Raw genomic sequence first — 19,278 nt, forward strand, 5'->3', positions numbered from 1 at the left:
TTATTATTTCGATTTTTTCCAAATAATATCTGAAGTAACGTCGATATTTGGATGAAAATTTTTTTCTGTTTTTTTTTTGACATCTGAAATTTGATTTTAATATGACTTTATAGGAGAATTACACTACTGAGTGAAAAATATACATTTTCGCATTTAGAAAATATGCATTTTTTAAATTAAAAAATGTATCTCTGTAAAGAGTAATGCCTGGACCCCATTAGCCAACACGCCCGCCATGCCACCCCACGTCATGAAGATATGTGCGTATGTCTTTCCATTTAATTACATGTATTGCGTACACACTAGGCAACACGCCACCCCACGTCATCCCACACTATCACACGTGTGCCTTCTGTCCCAGATCTCATGTGTACAATCTTTTTCACGTCGCAACACGTGGGCTCACGTGGGCCCACGTGGGATAGCGTGGCGTCGCGTGGCGTGCAGCCTAATGGGGTCGCGGATTAATGGTTCTGAAGATAGGTATTTACAATCTAAAAATAAAATCATTAAGTAGATTAATACCGTATGATCGAAAAAAACGCCGTCCAGAGGCCGCCGTCCAGGCTTGCAAATGACGATCGTTGACATTCCCCATATAAATTTACATAGAAAATGACAGCGATCCTCATTTCATAGCCATCGCTGACGCCGTTTTTTTTTCGATCATACTGTACAAGTACGGATGAAAAATTATTACACTTCCGAACAGTTACAAATCATGTAGGTGGCGACCCCTAAAAATAAGAGTCATATTAATGACATCAAAATCAAATGTCTCATATCAAAAAAACATCCAAACATCAATTTTAATCCAAATATCGGCATTAGTCGAGAAATTCTTTGGAAAAAATCCAAATAAAAATGAAACTTTTACACCTTGTGTCTCCGAAACTAAGAATTTTAGGACATACATTTATACGACCTTTTTTTAATTATTTTTATCTGCAGAATATGTTGCCAAAGTGTCCTAAATACCATTCGAAACACAGAAACACATTCGCGATATACAGGATATATCGCATGAGAAAACGTATATCAGGCTTATCCGCCACTTTTAATAGAAATTTACAAGTTATTATTTTGAATTGTTTATAGGCAATTATTTCTATTTACAATTAGTACTCTCTACAAATCTAATGCTAACTCCATTACAAATTAATTTCACTATGACGCCAATTTAACACATCAGATATTAAAACACAATAAATTAAATCATTTCCCACAAGTTATTCGACCTTGCCCATTGTTTCTAACATCGTAAATTATTTCTTATTTATTATAATTTAAATGGAAGAAGTAGAATTTTTAGAACAGCCGACTAAATTTAACAGCTTTTGTCTAGAAATGACGATAATTGGCCACAAAATATATTTTATTATATCTTTGGTTCCTGAATTCTTGACAGTCACCTAAAATAGTAAAAAATAAGATAGATACAAATGCATATTGTAGATTGTATGAGAGGGGGGAAGTTAATCACCGCGACCTTATATATCTATATTGTGTCCCCCTTAACTCCCAGTGGATGACATACCAAGAATCTACAACTTTGAGAAACATCTCACTGTAGTATTGAGTAATAATGTTACGTTTTTCGTCGGTTCCGTGTGGATAGAAAGTCACAATTTATTTAAACACTATTTATTTAACACTAATTAACAAAAACAATAACGATAAAAGACTTAAAGAACTATTTACAAACGATTTATAACTAAGAATTTATTTTTTGAATTTTAGCGCGTCAGCTGTACTCGTCTATTTATAACTGCCCTCTTTAGGCCACAGCCGCCGGCTTTTATACCTACAGCTAAAGATTTCTAGAATAGTCCATAGATCGTTAGGTGCATAGAAAAGGTTTTGATTGTTCTCGTATGCACTACTCCATTCCAGTGGAACTCGATTTTTCTCGAACGTCCGAATGAATCATTACGGTATCTATTCTTTAATGCGATGTGAAGGTCATCTGAGGGCGGGACATAAAGTTAAGTTAGGTCGAGTCCACACGGGTCCGCAACAATAAAAAGGATTGGAAGGGAGAAACGTTTGCTCAGCATGTAAAAGACCATACCATAACGTGGTATACTAATCCAAAACCAAAGCAGGGACTGGGATTAGAGGATTAGAGGGAAACGAGTATTTAGGCCGAAAACTAAATACTCCGAATCACTGGCCACCTACCCCAGCTACGCTATCGAAAGATGCGTACAAGTTATTTTAGACAGGAACTATTGAAAACAGGAAATAGCGATTTTATCCGATAGTCAAGTAGCACTAAACGCGATCAACTCAGTAACCATCAATTCAAAGTTAGACAAAGAATGCCTAGAGAAGCTGAACAAATTAGGCAAAGAAAGAGCAAATAATCTAGCTAGAAAAGGAGCGAACACTCCACTAACTGAACTAACCGTTCTGTTTTCCACTAACCGTTCTGTTTTCCAAATGGAAAACAAATAAAGGCGGAACTGAGGAACCTGGAAGTCTCCATCCGTAACCTGAAATGAGAATCTTCCAATGGTCTAAGACACTGGAAAAAGTTCCTCAGAACTTACGACCGAGAAAAATCAAAGATATTCCTTGATTTAAGGATTGTCTTCGGATTGTTACGAGGTTTCTAACAGGGCACTGTCACCTCAACGAACACCTCAGTAGGCTGAAGTTGAGGAACACCGGCGAATGCAGATTCTGTGGGGAAAATGGGGAAACGCCAGAACACCTTATCACAGAGTGCACCGAGACGATGACCATTCGTGCCATGAACTTTGGTATGGCTGATGTCAAAGATGGAGAGCTGACCTCTATGGAGCCGTCTCAGATTCTGGCTTTCGTTAAAGTCCTGAGACTGATGAGTTATAACTCGTTCTCACTCAAGAAAGGGGAACACACAATAGATCGCTAGGTCGCGGTGATTAACTCCCCTCTTAAACATTCTACATTCTATATTCTACATTGTGTCCCCCTTTCTTGAGTTATAAGTAATCATAAAGTCTCAGGGCTTTGACAAAAGCCGGTATCTCACACGATTTTACAGAGGTTAATTTTCCATCTGCCATATCATTCGTACCAATGTTTATTTCACAAATGAATGTCGTCTCGGCGGCGGCGGACCCAGTGATGAGGTGTTCTGGTGTTTCCCGATTTTCCACACAAAATCTGCATTTGCCTTTGTTTTTTAGCCTCAATCTACTGAAATATCCATTGAGAAGACTGTCCTGTTAAAAACACCGTGATAATCCGAAGATTTTTCTGACTTCAATCAAGGAGACTTTTTGAGTTTTCTCGGTTGTCCTGAAACATTTCTTCTTGTGTCTTAGATCGTTGGAGTTGGATATTTGGGAAGCAGAACTGCTCTGGTCCAGTTAGTGGGAGTGTTCGCTCCTTCTCTAGCTAGATCGATTGCTTTTTCATTGCCTTCTATCTCTTAGTGGGCTGGCATGCAGAGTAGGAAGACCTTATTTTCTTTGCGTGAGTTGTTCAGAGTCTCTAGATATTATTTGACCAACTTAGAATCGATGATTATTGAGTTGATCGCTCTTAAGCCAAGCCTGCACTATAGACGGGTGGAGGGAAGCTTGTCGGGTACGGGGTGAAGGTTAATGGGTAGAGGGTAAATATACCTTGTACGCAGTAGTGGACGGAAAATTATTAAAACAATAACCAATCTAATCAAGTTCAGTTGCAAATTGTAGCTCCCGTAAGTGTCTTATGCCCCTTTCAAAATTTGCCAGAAGGCTTCTGCTCTGTGACAATTCTTATGTGAACTTTGTAAATATGGAAAATAAGAAGATGTGTGTGCATGAGTATAACTTGCATAGAGACCATGATGGAGAATTTTTGCGAGTTTACAAAGAAAATGCGAAATTACCCTGACAAATTTTTTAATTATGCACGTATGAGTGTAAAATCGTTTGATTTTCTTAATAAAATTCAAGACAAATTAGAAAGGATGTCTATAAACTTCAGAGAAGCAATTTCTGCAGAACAACGCTTGTGCATTACAATTTTTCTTCCATTTTTAGACCAAAACTACTTTACGCCTGGCTGAAGATATCGAACACGACTGATCCTCAAGTGGCTCGCTTGGCGAGTTGCTTTGTGGCTTAAGTTGGTGGTGGATTGCACTGCGGCTGGTTTGGTTAAAATCGCATTTCATGGAAACGTACCTCGCGGGTTACTTGGAGGGTCGCTCGATACCCACTACCCTCCAGGTAACTTGCTTGCACTGCGGCCTCAGCTTTAAGGCTGCTTGACCATCGGATAAGACGACTATTTCTTGTTTCCGACGGTCCTTATATCCTATTGATTCGGAGTATTTAGTTTTCAGCTCAGATAATCCTACTTATGTTCCTGCTGTGGTTTTGAAAGTATCGGCATACCACAGAATTGTATGGTCTTCTAACTGCTGAGGAAACGTTTCTACACAGCAAAGTGTTTCTCAAAGTTCCTCATTCAATATGTAATCCACTGGGAGTTGGACGAGTGGAAGGTTTTTTTTGAGTGTGTTCCAAGCTCCTGAACTGACAATTCTTCCAGTATTGTTTCCATCAATGAGCATTCTAACATTGTCGCATTGGCATATCTACCAATGACCAATGACAATGTGTTAGGTCTAGAATGACCTCCATTTGCTTATATTGGGTATGGTTCTCGTAGCTCCTGTGACGCAGATGCATGCTGGTCTATACACGTTTTGCCTTGCTGTACGTTGCTTTATTTTTGTGAAAGTAACTGTTCCATAAGTCAGCATGGGTCTTACCATCATTGTATACATTCAGGGTAAAATGTTAGAGGTGTAGCCCCATCTATTTCCCGCGGGTCTTCTTCATATCATGGGAGCATTTGTGGCTTTGTTACAAATGTACTTAATATATACTTATAGGAGTTTACTGTTATATTAGGTACAGATCTTATAATCTCCAGCAGAATCTTCTGAACAATCATCACTGTAATCATTACCACTTTTATAATTGATGATGGTTTTAGTGCTTTATTCTATTTATTTACAACAAATATAAGAGTACCACTCAGCTAATGCTTACTCGATTATTTAATAGCAATATGAATAGTATAATAGTTAATTAAAATTAAACACACTGTACGATAACTACAGATAAGAAGACGCAATAAATTAAATTACTTGCCATCAATTATTTCGACCTTGCAATGCGCTTTTCATTTCGATTAATTGTTATTAACGATCTTGTCACCATATCCCCAGCCTAATCGATTCGTCTGTTCACCTATCGTTTGACCCACATTTAAAGGGGATCAGGTTCAAGTTGCTGATTAATTGCGATCGTTAATTCTGATTTGAGCTGAAATTATTGCGTCTCACACGTCGGAATTCGGTGCGGATGGGTTTTCCAATCGATTGCGTTCAACTGATACACGCGGTACCAGAGAAAAAGTCTGTGCTGTTCTAGAATTCTTCTAGAAGTTACCACTTACACTTACTACTTCTTTTTTCCAATAATAATCCAGTAATTGAACTGGAATTTTAAGAATATCATTTTAGGAAAATCATTGCAGGCACTTTTACACCTAAGCAAAAAAGTAGAAAAATATTTTATTAAATTGACATTAATGGGACATAATTACTTAGAAGGTATTACTTTTTATATATTATCAATATCTGAAATTATTTAAAAAATGTGTGTGCTGTTTGAAAAAAGTAGCGTATTATATTCGCTCGTATATTCAGGTAGTAAGATTGTATTTCGCGAGTATACTCAAAAATTGTAAAGATTAAATCTAACGATGGAAATTTGCTTCGTGTCGTGGACCACTGATGTCCACCTGGATCACTTTGAAACTAATGTTAATAGAAGTCAATCTACTATAATACTTCAAAGAAGAGATCATTTTTAAACTGGAATATCTACTTAAATTATTTGATTTGAACATCTCGTACATCAATACAATTTTTTGTTTTTTTTTTCCTCTTAATGGCTATGAGTCTTTTACGACATCCACCATGCTAATCAATATTTTGAGTGTTTTAAAATTAGGACAAACATAGACTCACACGCACATTAAACATCCATGTCCAGAGCTGGATTTGAACCAGCCACCCTGTGTTTACAACTAGATAGCAGGATAAGGATACTAGCGCCCAAGGATACCATAGAGATAAGGATAGTTCGATCCCTATACTTCCTAAACTGTCAGTTTTTTTGACGTCATCTAGGGACCGAGTTGAATTTCGCGCCAAAGATTTTACACAGTGACAGTTATTTCTGCGTTTGACTAACGAGAGGAGGTCCCTCAGTGACGTAAGCATCCACGACGACAACTCTTTTCTTCTTTTAAGATTTTGCAATGTTTTGTAGAAGAGACAGATGAAAATCACTAAGTATGGAATATTGAAAAATGTTAAAAATATATTTATTTTCGTGTATATTGTAAACATGCGAATTTTATTAGTATTTCATACAAATATCTACAGATTTACATGTATTCATTATCACCGTAATAAAATTAATTTATAAATATTACGTCGCATTATTTCAAATGAATGGTTTCTATTGAAAATTCTCTCTGAGTTGTTCATTTAAATCCTTTTTAAAATGATCTAATCATTTTGCGTTCATGTAATTGAAATGTTTATGCATAAGTTCTTACCTCTTAGAAATGAACTTCCTGTTATTTTAAGTCAATAATTAATAAGTCACGCATGTCACCTATCCAACTTATTCATGTAAGAGCTTCAAATTTTATAATAGTTTCTGATAATAGATAAAAAAATTAGGCCAAATTATTTGCAAAAAAATGATTTTCCTAAATATGCTAATCAACCACTCTTGTTCTATTTGAAAAAATTGAGAAATGATTAAAAATACGATTTGGGCATCTTTTAACCGGCCAGGACAAGACATGAAAAACATTAGACGATAAAATCTGTTTTTCCAAGGCTCGTTGATTAAAAATTAGTGTTTTTAATACAGCCATGACACTCTAGATTGAAAAAGCCAAAAGTTGATATATGATATGTTATATTTAGAGTGTCATTTTCTATCGAATAAAGTAAAAAAATACCGAAGGTGCCATTTAAAAATCAAAAGTTGTAGTTATTTCCGGTGAAACAGGAAGTTTCCAAAAACAATTGAATAAGTCAATCAATCCTAATTTATGTCCTATACTAACATACCAAATCTCGTTTTTCTATCTGAAAAATTTAAAAAAAAATATAGGGATGAGCCGCTTTCGAGACGCACCCGGTATAAACCTCTAATATAAATTCACAACATCTATAAGTCCCTTATAAAAAATAGCAGTTACTACTTAAAGTGATGTTCACTGGGTTATAATTGAGCCGTTTGCTGCACAATTCGATTAGGTAACTCCACACACTTTTGAAAAATCTTGAATTTAAGTGTAACTTACCTACATTTTTCAAAACGTTAGAGCAATGGTAACTTCTGATGTTTGGAAAAAAATGTTAAAATAATTAATTCACACTTAAATTTAAGATTTTTCATAAAATAGAGTTAATCAAATTGTGCAGTGAACGGATGATGATGACGTTAATGTTGCTCAGTACTCACCTGAGGAGCAAAAGGCTTGGCCGACAAGTTGTGTCCAGTTCCGATAGCCCCGATGTTCTCACCGGGTTGCGCCGCTAGCGATGTCTTCGTGACAGGACTGAGTTTGGATACTGCTGGATTCGGTTTAGGTACTTGTCCGGTCGGGATGACCGCAGGCTTCCACGTCGAACCACCTCTGAAACGCGACCAAGTCCCGAAATAAGTATTATTTGTTATTTAGTCGCGTTGGGGATTGGGCAATCGGTCAACAAATGAAGATCAAGGACGTGATATTTGGAAGGATTATTAGTAGCGGATGTTGTGCGATCTAACAATATTGGCGGCTATATGGTCAGTTTTGAATGAGGCATGTACGATAATAATATTCAAAGGTAAACCTGCAGAATTGATGTCTTAAGGCATTTTGTAAATTTAAGAATTTTATAAGGTACAAGGCACATCAAAATAAAGCCGGGACTATTATTATTTGTAAACAACGTCCATGATCGCGATTCGGTTCTAGGTCGAACGATGCCGCGTAAACAGCATCGATATCGCAAATCCGTCTAGTAAATAGCATCCGTGATTCCAAATTTTAACTGTCTTAACTCCTCTTATATACAGCAGATGATACGGCGAAATTTGTTGTTTGGTTGCTCGTAATCAGTATTCCAGATCGCAAAATTCGCAAGTGCAAGATGTCTGCCAAAGAATATAGTACATACTAAATAATATTTTGCAAATAAAATTAATTTGCCCCCAAACCACGAGTATATAAGTTAATAGATAAAGAAATTATTAGAACACGTTTGGTTAAAAAGGAAGATATTGAGATAAGTTACAGAAATTAACAAGAGTAATAATAACTCAAAACAAATTAATTAAAAAAAAACAGATTTTAAATCCAAACCAAAAGATGGCTGAAATGAGTAAAGTTACAGATTGTTTTAAATTTCCAGGACATTTTACCCAATTCTTAAAGAATGGCCAGCTTTACTTCGTAAATTTAAAATAAAAACTACACTTTGTGTAGTTTCTTTGCAGGTAAAATTTGACTTTTTCTAGTACAAGAAGATTGTAACTTAGTTCCTTCTTGAATATGTCTTTTTATAGTTAAGGACACATTTTTTTTTAATAAAAGTTAGGTATTAGAAATTTATATTGAGTTTCTATGGAAAATATATTATATCTCTATTTTATTTTAAGTAATTTGCATACGTATGTAAGTTGGATGAATATAAAATAATGTCATCTGGGAATCTATTTTCTGTTGATTTCGCGACGCGATTTTAGGTTTTACTTTATAGTCCTCTATAATAATCTAAATTTTTATGAATCAACAGCGCGTGTATTTTTTCGTACGATCACCAAAATTAAGCCGCAATATGCGTGATTGTTATTGGAAGGGGTGGCCGCTTGAAAAAAAAACTTTTTTTTTATTTTTAGCTCGTTTAATTTGTGTTGACGAACAAAATTTGCGATCCTGAATGCTGATTACGAGGCCCATTAATACATTTCGCGGTATCGTCTGGTGTTTATAAGAGGTGTTAAGGCAGTGAAAATTTGGAATCACAGATGCTATTTACCAGACGGATTTGCGATATCGTATGCGGTATCGTTAGGCCTAGAACCCAATCGCGATCATGGATATCGTTTATAAATAGAGAGCCAGGACCCCATTAGGCCACAGGTCGCGCCACGTCACGCTATCCCACGTGAGCCAACGTGTTGCGACGTGGGAAAGAGTGTACACAAGAGCTCTGGGACAGAAGAATGGCCCATCACACGCGTGGAATGTCGTGAGCGCTAGTATGTAGTGTGTACGCAACACATGTAATTAAACGGAAAAACATACGCACAGATCTTCATGACGTGTGGTGGCATGGCGTGGCGTAGCGTGGCGTAGCGTGGCGTGGCGTATGACCTAATGGGGTCCAGGCTTAAATTAGCTATGTCTTCAAAAAATTCTGATAAAAAAACCATGAAAAATAAAAAAGCATTATTTTGTAAATTTCCACTGCATAGAAACCAAATAGCAACTAGCTCAGTTGGTGGATTTTTTCTAGTGATAAAAATTTGCCTGATCAACAAACAAATTCTTAACGTTCCAGGAGGTATACTTATCTCCTCCTGTGGTGAAGTGCAGAAAACAAAAAAGAGTATATAAGATAAAATATAAAAAAATTAAATGTACATAATGTTGTATTTTTTGAGAAAAGTCTGGGTTTTTCGCTACTAGAAAAAACTTTCATACTAGGTCTTTCACAAAAAATGAAGGATAGGATAACAGTATTAAAATACGAATAACATCTTTGAAATATACCGATGATATCATTTTAGAAGCGTGGTCTGGATTAGTATGTTAGTAGTTGAGGGTAGTTTAACGTGTAAGACAGAGTATAGAAATGACCGGTTGGCAGACCGAGAGACAAAATTAAAAGCGGCATACAGTGTTGCCGGTTTTTTACGTTTGTAGGAAAATTTTTATAGAAAAAAAATAAACTATTTTAAAAACTTCCATGTATACTACTGAAATGAATATAATACCGTATGATCGAGAAAAAAACGGCGTCCAGTTGGCTGGGAAATGACGATCGATGACATTTCCCATATAAATTTACATATAAATTGACAGCGATCTTCATTTCATAGCCATCGCTGACGCCGTTTTTTCTCGATCATACGGTATATCTACGCTAAATATAATATATTACATCTGTTATTACAGTTGAGGGTTGGAACCTTTGGTGTTACACAGCAAAATAAAATTACACTAAATCACCACAATACACCAAAACAATTTTCCTTTTACACTGGACGCGCGTTTCGCGAACCATGTTAGCATCATCAGCAGATGATTATAAACTGTTTAGTTTAAGTTTATAATCATCTGCTGATGATGCTAACATGGTTAGCGAAACGCGCGTCCAGTGTAAAAGTAAAATTGTTTTGGTGTATTGTGGTGATTTAGTGTAATTTTACTTTGCTTACATCTGTAGAGTAAAATGAGTAACTAATTGTGAAAAATAAGGTTCCAACCCTAGTTGTAACATTTTCCATAAACGCTTACTTGTGCGGTTTGAACTCTTAATGCAAAATCCGGCAATATCGCATAGAAGAAATGTACCAACCCAACTTTTATCTCTTTTTAATACATTTGATTTTCCATTAAGCTGCCTACATCACTGTTTTGCACGTTAAAATCCAGACCACACTTCTAAAATGACCAAATCAGTTAAAATATATAATTTTAAAGTGTAACTTCAAAAAAGTCTCATTTTCTAAAAGACATTAGTATCTGGATCCATTTTTTTTTTACGAAAATAACTCGCCACAAATGTATAGACATTAAATATTAGTATGTCATCAAATTAAAACGACCTAAGAGTAGGCACAGAAACAAAATTTTAGGTCGAGCTCTGCTATGTTTATCGGTAAAGTTCACGATCTTCTTCAAAAGGTTATAGAAACATTTTTTGCAGCCTTTTGAACAATTCACCCTATACAGGGTGGCGCACCTCATTCGCCTCGGTTGATTATACGAAAACGGAAAGATGTAGAAATAAAATATTTTATGAGTATATGTGGGGAGACAATGTACACAATTTAAAATTATTTTGAAATATACAGGGTTTGTCAGAACTAAGACCCATACGAAAGTTATATTTTTTCTTATGGAACACCCGGTATTTTATTTCATTTTTGGATTTGTGGGCCCAAAAAAGGCATTTATTATAAGGGTTAAATATGTTTAAAATCTTTAGTTTTTGAGATATTTAAAAATATTTAAATTTGCATGCTACAATAGAATAGATTATTAACACCCTGTAAAATGCTTTTCAGAAGTAATTCATGTGCTGAGTTAAAAGGCAGAGAAATAAACTTAATAGAAAAATGTTATTGCTTTCTTAAGTTTATACAGGGGTATCAAAAATTGCTGATCTATTTTATGAATTAATTTTACATAAAAACTTCGTTATTTTAAATACAACACCCTGTATTTTTTTTAAATAAATCGAAGCAGATTTAAATGCTCTTTCAAACTATAATAGGGTTTCCTATACCTATCTGGCTCAGATTTTGAATAAAAAGCGATTTTTCAATAAATTCGCAATCAAGATGGCAATTTGCTATAGTAGCTATTTTCAAAATTGACATTAGTTTATGGCCTTTATTTAAATTTATAACAGTTTATCCTTATTTAATTTACCTACAATAGTTTAATAAGTAAGTATTTATTATAACATCAAGAAATTTAAAGAATTTTTTTTTATTTATATTACAATGATTTGTAGATATATTGGATTTTCTATAAAAGAACTAATTACGGCAAATTCATTTTCTTCACTTCCAATGACAGGTTTCCGCCTAATAGGTTTTTTATAAACCACAATACCAGCTCTGCGAAATAGGACAAGTTCTTTTTCGAAGGAACGCTTATCAGGACGATTGCTATTTGGATATTTTGAGCATAAGCCCTTGAGGCCAAGAAGCAATTTTCCTCAAAAAATAAAATCACTAGTAACATATTTATTCGTTCCGCCAGCAGTATCGTAAAGCAGTATCTGGCTTTATTTTTCTTGATAAAATAATGAATACTTACTTATTAAACTATTGTAGGTTAATTTAAGTAAACTGTTATAAATTATAAATAATAATGTCCATAAAGTAATGTCGACTTTGAAAATAGTTACTAACTGTCACTAAAAAATTGCCATGGCGACACCAGCCATCTTGATTGCAATTTTATTGAAAAATCGCTTTTTATTCAAAAGCTGAGCTAGATAGGTATAGGAGACCCTATTATAGTTTGAAAGAGCATTTGAACCTGCTTCGATTTATTTAAAAAAATATAGGATGTTGCATTTGAAATAACGAAGTTTTTATATAAAATACATCCTTAAAATTGATCAGCAACTTTTGATAGCCCTGTATAAATTTAAGGAAGCAATACCATTTTTCAGTAAAGTTTATTTCTCTATCTTTAAACTCAGCATAAGAATTAACTCTGAAAAGTAATGTAAAAGGTGTTAATAATCTATTCTATTGTAGCATGCAAATTTAAATATCTCAAAAACCAAAGATTTTAGACATATTTAACTCTTATAATGAATGCCATTTTTTGGACCCAAGAATTCAAAAATGAAATAAAATACCGGGTGTTCCATAAGAAAAAATATAACTTTGGTATGAATCTTAGTTCTGACACACCCTGTATATTTCAAAATAATTTTAAATTGTGTACATTGTCTCCCCACATATACCCATACAATATTTTGTTTCTAGATGTTTCCGTTTTCGTATAATCAACCGAGGCGAATGAGGTGCGCCACCATGTATATATGAATTATGAGGAATAGTTATGTATTTACGATATTCTATTAATATGTTATATCAGAGGGAATTACCGTTATACCTTTATTAAAAATGTTATCAGTTGTAACTCCAAAATAATAATATCTCCAAAACTCAATATTAGAATTAATAATCTATCTTTAAATAAAAGAGTGTATGATTGATAACATCCGAATTTTTGCCTCCAACTGTGTCAAAGTTTATTGTTCCGTTACAATTATAGTACGCATTGTATAAGCATTTTATTAGGCTGAAAATGAACAATAAAAGTTGCTAAATATATTCTGTACTGAGTATTGTTTTTTCAGATGTAATATGCAGCTGCTTAGTGACTCACGTTTGATGAAATTTATATATCATTTATTTTTGAAACAAAACAAAACATAAAAATGTTTATGCGTGGTAATAAATTGATTTTTAAATGACTATTTTTTCTAGAAAATTAAAAATTAAATGTCATTTTTTAAAATATTATACATACCGGGTGCTCAAAGGTGGCTCACCCCTATATTTTTTTAATTCTTTTCAGATAAAAAACGGGATTTGGTATGATAGTATATTCATAGGCATAGATTAGGATTGATTGACGTATTCAATTGTTTTCGGTCACTTTCTGTTTCACCGGAAATTACAACAACTTTTGATTTTTAAATAGCCCACTTGATATTTTTTTACTTTATTCGATAGAAAATAACACTCTGAATAGAATGACATATGACAACTTTTAATATTTTAGCATATGGTTTATTTGAAACAATATAACGACATAACAACAATTTGACTCGAAATATCAATTGTGTGGTACCAAATTATTCGTAAAACATGCTTTTTCCAAATATGCTTTTGAACCACCCTTGTTCAGTTTGAAAAAATTGATATATGATTAAAAATACGATTTGAGCATCTTTTTACCAGCCAAGACACGAAAAACATTAGACGATCAAATCTATTTTCCCAAGGCACCTTAATAGTGTTTTTAATACAGCCATGACACTAGATTGAAATTCAAAATACGATTTTTTAAGCTAAAATGTCAAAAGTTGACATATGTTATTTTATCCAGAGTGTCATTTTCTATCCAATAAAGTAAAAATATACCGAGGATGCCATTTAAAAATCAAAAGTTGTAGTAATTTTCAATTAAACAGGAAGTGACTTTTAGGAAGTGATTTATGTCATATTATACCGAGTATTATACTAACACACTCTCGTTTTTTTATCTGAAAAATAAGTTATAGGGGTAAGCCAATTTTGAGCCAAACAACCGCAAACGAGAACTGAAATCATTTTCTCTTGTCAAAATCAGAATCTTCAAAAATTATAAAATCGTTCAAAATTTTGTTCAAAATTTAAACCGCTCTCATTGAAAGCAGGGTTGGCATGATTTAAATCAAATGATTTAAATCATGATTTAAATCGTGATTTAAATCAAGTGATTTTTTTAATTTTAATCATGTGATTTAAATCAAAAAAATAATTTTATTGAAACTTTATAATAAATCAAAAAATAACTGTAAAAGTTATAAAAATCTATCCTTGAAAACTATAAGAAATATTTCTATAACAGATAATAAATCGAAAAATAATTGTAAATTTTATAAAACTATATAAAAATTTCTATTCACCAATTTAAATGTTGAACCGATTTTTGAAATAATTTTGTGTGAATCCGTAAGACCGCTAAACGCAGAAATTTACTTTAAAATTTATTTATAAGTGACAAAAATTCGCTTTTCGAATACACATTCGCCGACTAGTGCAGAACTAGGTTCTTCTGATATACACTACCTATATCTTTATTCCCGAAAATCTATAAACGTTGTCAGAAAATATGTTGTTTTATATATATATTTTTTTGAAACTTTTATATGTTTCCAAATTCTTACCGACATTTTGATTTGCAGTAAGTACTTTACACTTTGACATTAGATAATACTAATTTCATTCTCGACTTAAGACTATTTCCGAGCAATAGTGTATTGTTTTATTAAGAGTAGAAATTATATTTTTTTGACGATGCTGTACATTTGAAGGACCATCGTAAAGCTATTCCGACGTTACAAGGAGGCACAAAAAGTTCATTTTTACTCCGAATAAAACACTATTTTTTTAAAACATTACAAATGATTTTTTAATCAATTTCAAACATTGCAAATAATACAACCAGTAATCGAGAAACGACTTGTACACTCGTTGAATTTGACACCTAATATCAGTTTAATAATATATTTTTGTACTTTTGTGCTTAGGCGTAACAGTGCTTTACTTTTATGCCTATAGCCGTTAAAATGCAAAAATTAATACTTTTGAGACGTTTGAAAAAAAATCCTTTTGATCTGAAGCGAGCGACTTTTTTGCGGAATATATTGGTGACCGATGTGGAAAAATGACACGGCCCCGTAGAATTGTTAATCTTATCGGTATCGCTCAGAGTTTTTAATATTTAGCCATTTAGGATAGGACTATAATTGGAAATAAGTCCTAGTCATTTGGAAATCCGATTTAAATATTGTTTTAGATTAAAATCAAAAAAATCTTATTTAAATCAAAAAAATCCTATTTAAATCAAAAAAATCTGATTTTTCTTTTTTTTTTAAAAATCATGATTTTTTCCAACCCTGATTGAAAGTATACCGAAAAGTGTTTAAAGCATTTTCAAAGTAATTATTGCTATCTTGTTAGTTTAATTTACATTTTATTTACTCAAACCCGTGATAATTGTGAAAAAGTAATATTATAAACTTAAAAAGCTGTGTGAACTGTGAACTGCAAAAACCATCGTGGATCGTGGCATAAGGTCGGTTTCCAATGTTTCGTAGGTATTTCATACATGCCCTTATATAAAATAAAGTTTCTTATATATAACACATCGCATTTTATTATTAATATTTGGCTACATAATTCCGGAAAAAGCTCAACCGCTCCGAAATTATCAAGAGCTTTGGAGTGCGACCGTTGCAAGAATAGCGCCAAATAGAATTTACACTGTGCTTATGGGCACTTTCCAATCTAAACTTGTTTCTTTTATCTATGCTTCATTTTTATGAGGTACAAAGTTATCCAGGTCAGCTAGATTCAGATAAAACTAAGCTTTTTTCATGAAAGAGCGAAATGTTCGAAAAATTGCAAAAATGGGTTGTGAAAAATTTTGATATTAGCCTACATTAATTTGTATTACGTTAGTAAACGGTTTTTTATTTAAGACAAATTAAATAAAAATGAAATTTACCTTACCTTTGAATGACCATATCGAAATTTAATCCCGACCTTACAATGACATCTTGTGCTTCTTTGTGCAATAAATTATATACATCTACATTATTTATCTTAATTACTGAGTCTCCTGCTATTAGTCCAGCGCGTTCTGCTGGTGATCCGCCGTTTACCTGTAACAATAGATAATCTTATTTTACCACGAATATCTACCTACAATTATGCACATTTAATTTTAATTATAGTTATACTCTAATAAGGTGGGTGGACCACAGCCACCTGGAAACGAATAAACAGTTTTTATTAGTTCTTTTACTGGATAAATGAAAGAAACAAATTATTAATTAACACTTTGTTTTATTTTGTAACATATATGTAACTTTTTTTATTCTAGATGCAATCACTATATATTCAGTTGTATTTTAGTTTTTATTAAGTTCATCCAAAGAAACGTTTACTCAACATGTAAAAGAACATACAGTAACGTGGTGTACCGATGCTTCCAAAACCAAAGCAGGGACAGGGATAGGAGTATTTGGGCCAAAAACTAAATACTCCGAACCAATGGGCACCTACCCCAGTATCCTTCAGGCAGAAATTTACGCTATCGAAAGATGCGTACAATTTATCTTAGATAGAAATTATCGAAAACAGGAAAAATTGCCATTCCATCCAATAGTCAAGCAGCACTAAACGCGATCAACTCAGTAACCGAAGTTGGTCAAAGAAAGCCTAGAGAACCGCAACAAATTAGGCAAAGAAAATAAAGTCCTCCTACTCTGGGTTAGGCAATGAGAAAGCAAATGATCTAGCTAGAAAAGGAGCGAACACTCCACTAACTGGACCAGAACCGTTCTGTTTTCCAAACAGGAACCAACTGATAGCGGAACTGAAGAATCTGGAAGACTCCATCCGTAACTTGGAATGAGTGTCCTCCAACGGTCTAAGACACTCGCTCAAGACTTTGAGAAAAATCAAAGGTTTTCCTTGATTTAAGCGAAAACAATCTTCGGCTTGTCACGGGATTTCTAACAGGACACTGTCCTCAACGAACACCTCAGTAGGCTGAAGCTGAGAAATAACGGTGAATGCAGATTCTGTGGGGAAAATGGGGAAACGCCAGAACACCTTATCACTGAGTGCGCCGAGACGACGACCATTGGATGGAGAGCTGGCCTCCGTGGAGCCGTCTCAGATACTAGCTTTTGTTAAAAGATTAATAAAATATATTTAATAGAAGATAATAATCCTTGCAAGGAACAGGAAATACAAAAGTCATACAAAAAGTCAAAATACAAAAGTCAAAAAAAATACAAGGTCAATATTACAAATCAGTCGTTCAACTTAAAACTAGAGTTCTAATAATCAAAATATCCACTTTTACTAAAACTACATAAAAAGCTCTTTCATTTAAATGAAAAATTGACATTCCTTGAATACCTTCGTATAGCTAAGAATATATTAATGGAAACTGTTTACAAATTAGAGTAATGAGTATTGTATCGATAACAAATAAGTTGCCAATGCGTTTTAGAATGAAATTTCAAAAAACAAAAATTACCTATAATGGCCTTCTTATGGGTTTGTTCTTTGTAAGGCCCTAAATTGAACAACACTTATAAATAATAATTTCATAAACAATAAACATTGTTTCAACTTTCCCGGTACGTATTTAGAATTAAAAACTAAGTGTTCATATTTTCATGATTTGTAAATGTTCTTAGTAAGGCCCATGTACCCCAGCAAGGCCAACCGCCAAATTTTTGATTGACCTTATAAGGAATCACTGCCTTCCTTTGTAGGCACCATGTGCCTTCCTAATAGGCACCATGTGCCTTTCTTTGTAATAGTAGGCCATTTGCAAAGACCTCTATTAGAAGGTTTCTAAATTATCAGAATTCTTGAAAAATTCTTTAAAAAGTAAGATTTCGGATAGATTTAAAAATATAATTGTCAGCTATAATAATATATGAAATAGATTACTGTAGTATTTCCAAACAGTAATAATGATTAAAAATTATCGAAAATTTTAATCTTAAACTCATTAAAAATATCTAATACTCTATGTTCAATATTATGAACTTATCTTCGAAAGTATTTGGTAACAAAATTATGATAGAATTCTAGATCATATATTCTTGCTATATGATCTAGGGATAGAATGAATCCTTTGAATAAGAAGATTAAGGAAGGAGCATAATGCTATCAATGTATTCATGCATGGTGGGCGGAAAAAGCACTCTAGGGTGGGGATCCTTGACAGTTCTGTTTGACGATTCATTTGACACATTTGAATTTGATTTGAAATTTTATGGATTTGTCAGACTTGACGGAGCTTATTTTATGTTATTTATTATTTATTCTACTACTGATAGTTGTATAAAGGTAGTAAATCTAGATGGAAATTGTGGCAGAACTTAAATTAACAGTGACACTATCGCAATTTGTCGAAAAAGACTCTAAAATAGTTGGTTGTGTGGCGTGCGGTAGATCTCGGCAAAAATCGAGTGAAATAATGGAACAACTTTTCGCTAGTAAGTGACTATATAATATACATACGTGTAGTAAACCGATCATTTATAAAATTCATTTAAATTAACTAATTATATATTTTTTCTGGCATTTTTGCTTTTATTTACTACTTGTCAAAAATTAGATACGTCAATTTGATTTACCAGATTTACCTGCTTCAGTAGCGTATCGGATGTTTGTGCTAATAAATAATTATTATAACTTATCTATTTTTATTAGAATTATATATTTTTGTAACAATTTTAATAACTACCAACATTTATTCACGATGTCAAATAAAACAATATATTATTGAGTCTACCCCACGTCTACCCTACATCATAGTTTTACATTTTTTTAAATAAAATTAGAACGGCACTGATAAACGCGAATTTAAGTCGGCCATATTTGAGGCCCATCGCGGTGGACCTAAGATTTTTGATATGCCTTAGTCTTATGCGTATTCTTAGTCTTCTTATTCAAAGAATGGATCTAATATTTTTCATATATGTCACTTTAACATTTGTGTATTGACAGATATTACTTGTCAAATGTTAAATTTCCACGATCAGAGTATAACATGCTATTAAAATGAATATCGATGAAAAATTGGCCAGAAATATTACAAAAACCTACAATGATTTTAAGTCCAATAAGACCTTATCCCTTAAGCAAT

At 33.3% G+C, this 19,278-nt stretch overlaps 1 protein-coding gene across 5 annotated transcripts in view; it reads right to left on the reverse strand.

Annotated features, from left to right (window-relative positions):
- Positions 1–19,278, reverse strand: part of LOC115877486 (PDZ and LIM domain protein Zasp-like) — a 129,247-nt gene that overhangs the window by 60,524 nt on the left and 49,445 nt on the right. For all 5 annotated transcript variants that reach the window (XM_030893666.1, XM_030893669.1, XM_030893665.1 and 2 more), the window contains exons 2-3: positions 16,113–16,264; positions 7,545–7,719 (exon numbers count right to left, since the gene is read on the reverse strand). In XM_030893666.1, the coding sequence (XP_030749526.1) occupies positions 7,545–7,719; positions 16,113–16,264 (327 nt within the window). The remainder of the gene's footprint in view (positions 1–7,544; positions 7,720–16,112; positions 16,265–19,278) is intronic.

This window comes from Sitophilus oryzae, unplaced genomic scaffold, assembly GCF_002938485.1.
Source record: "Sitophilus oryzae breed Bouriz unplaced genomic scaffold, Soryzae_2.0 scaffold_1494_pilon_pilon, whole genome shotgun sequence".
Lineage (NCBI taxonomy): Eukaryota > Metazoa > Arthropoda > Insecta > Coleoptera > Curculionidae > Sitophilus > Sitophilus oryzae.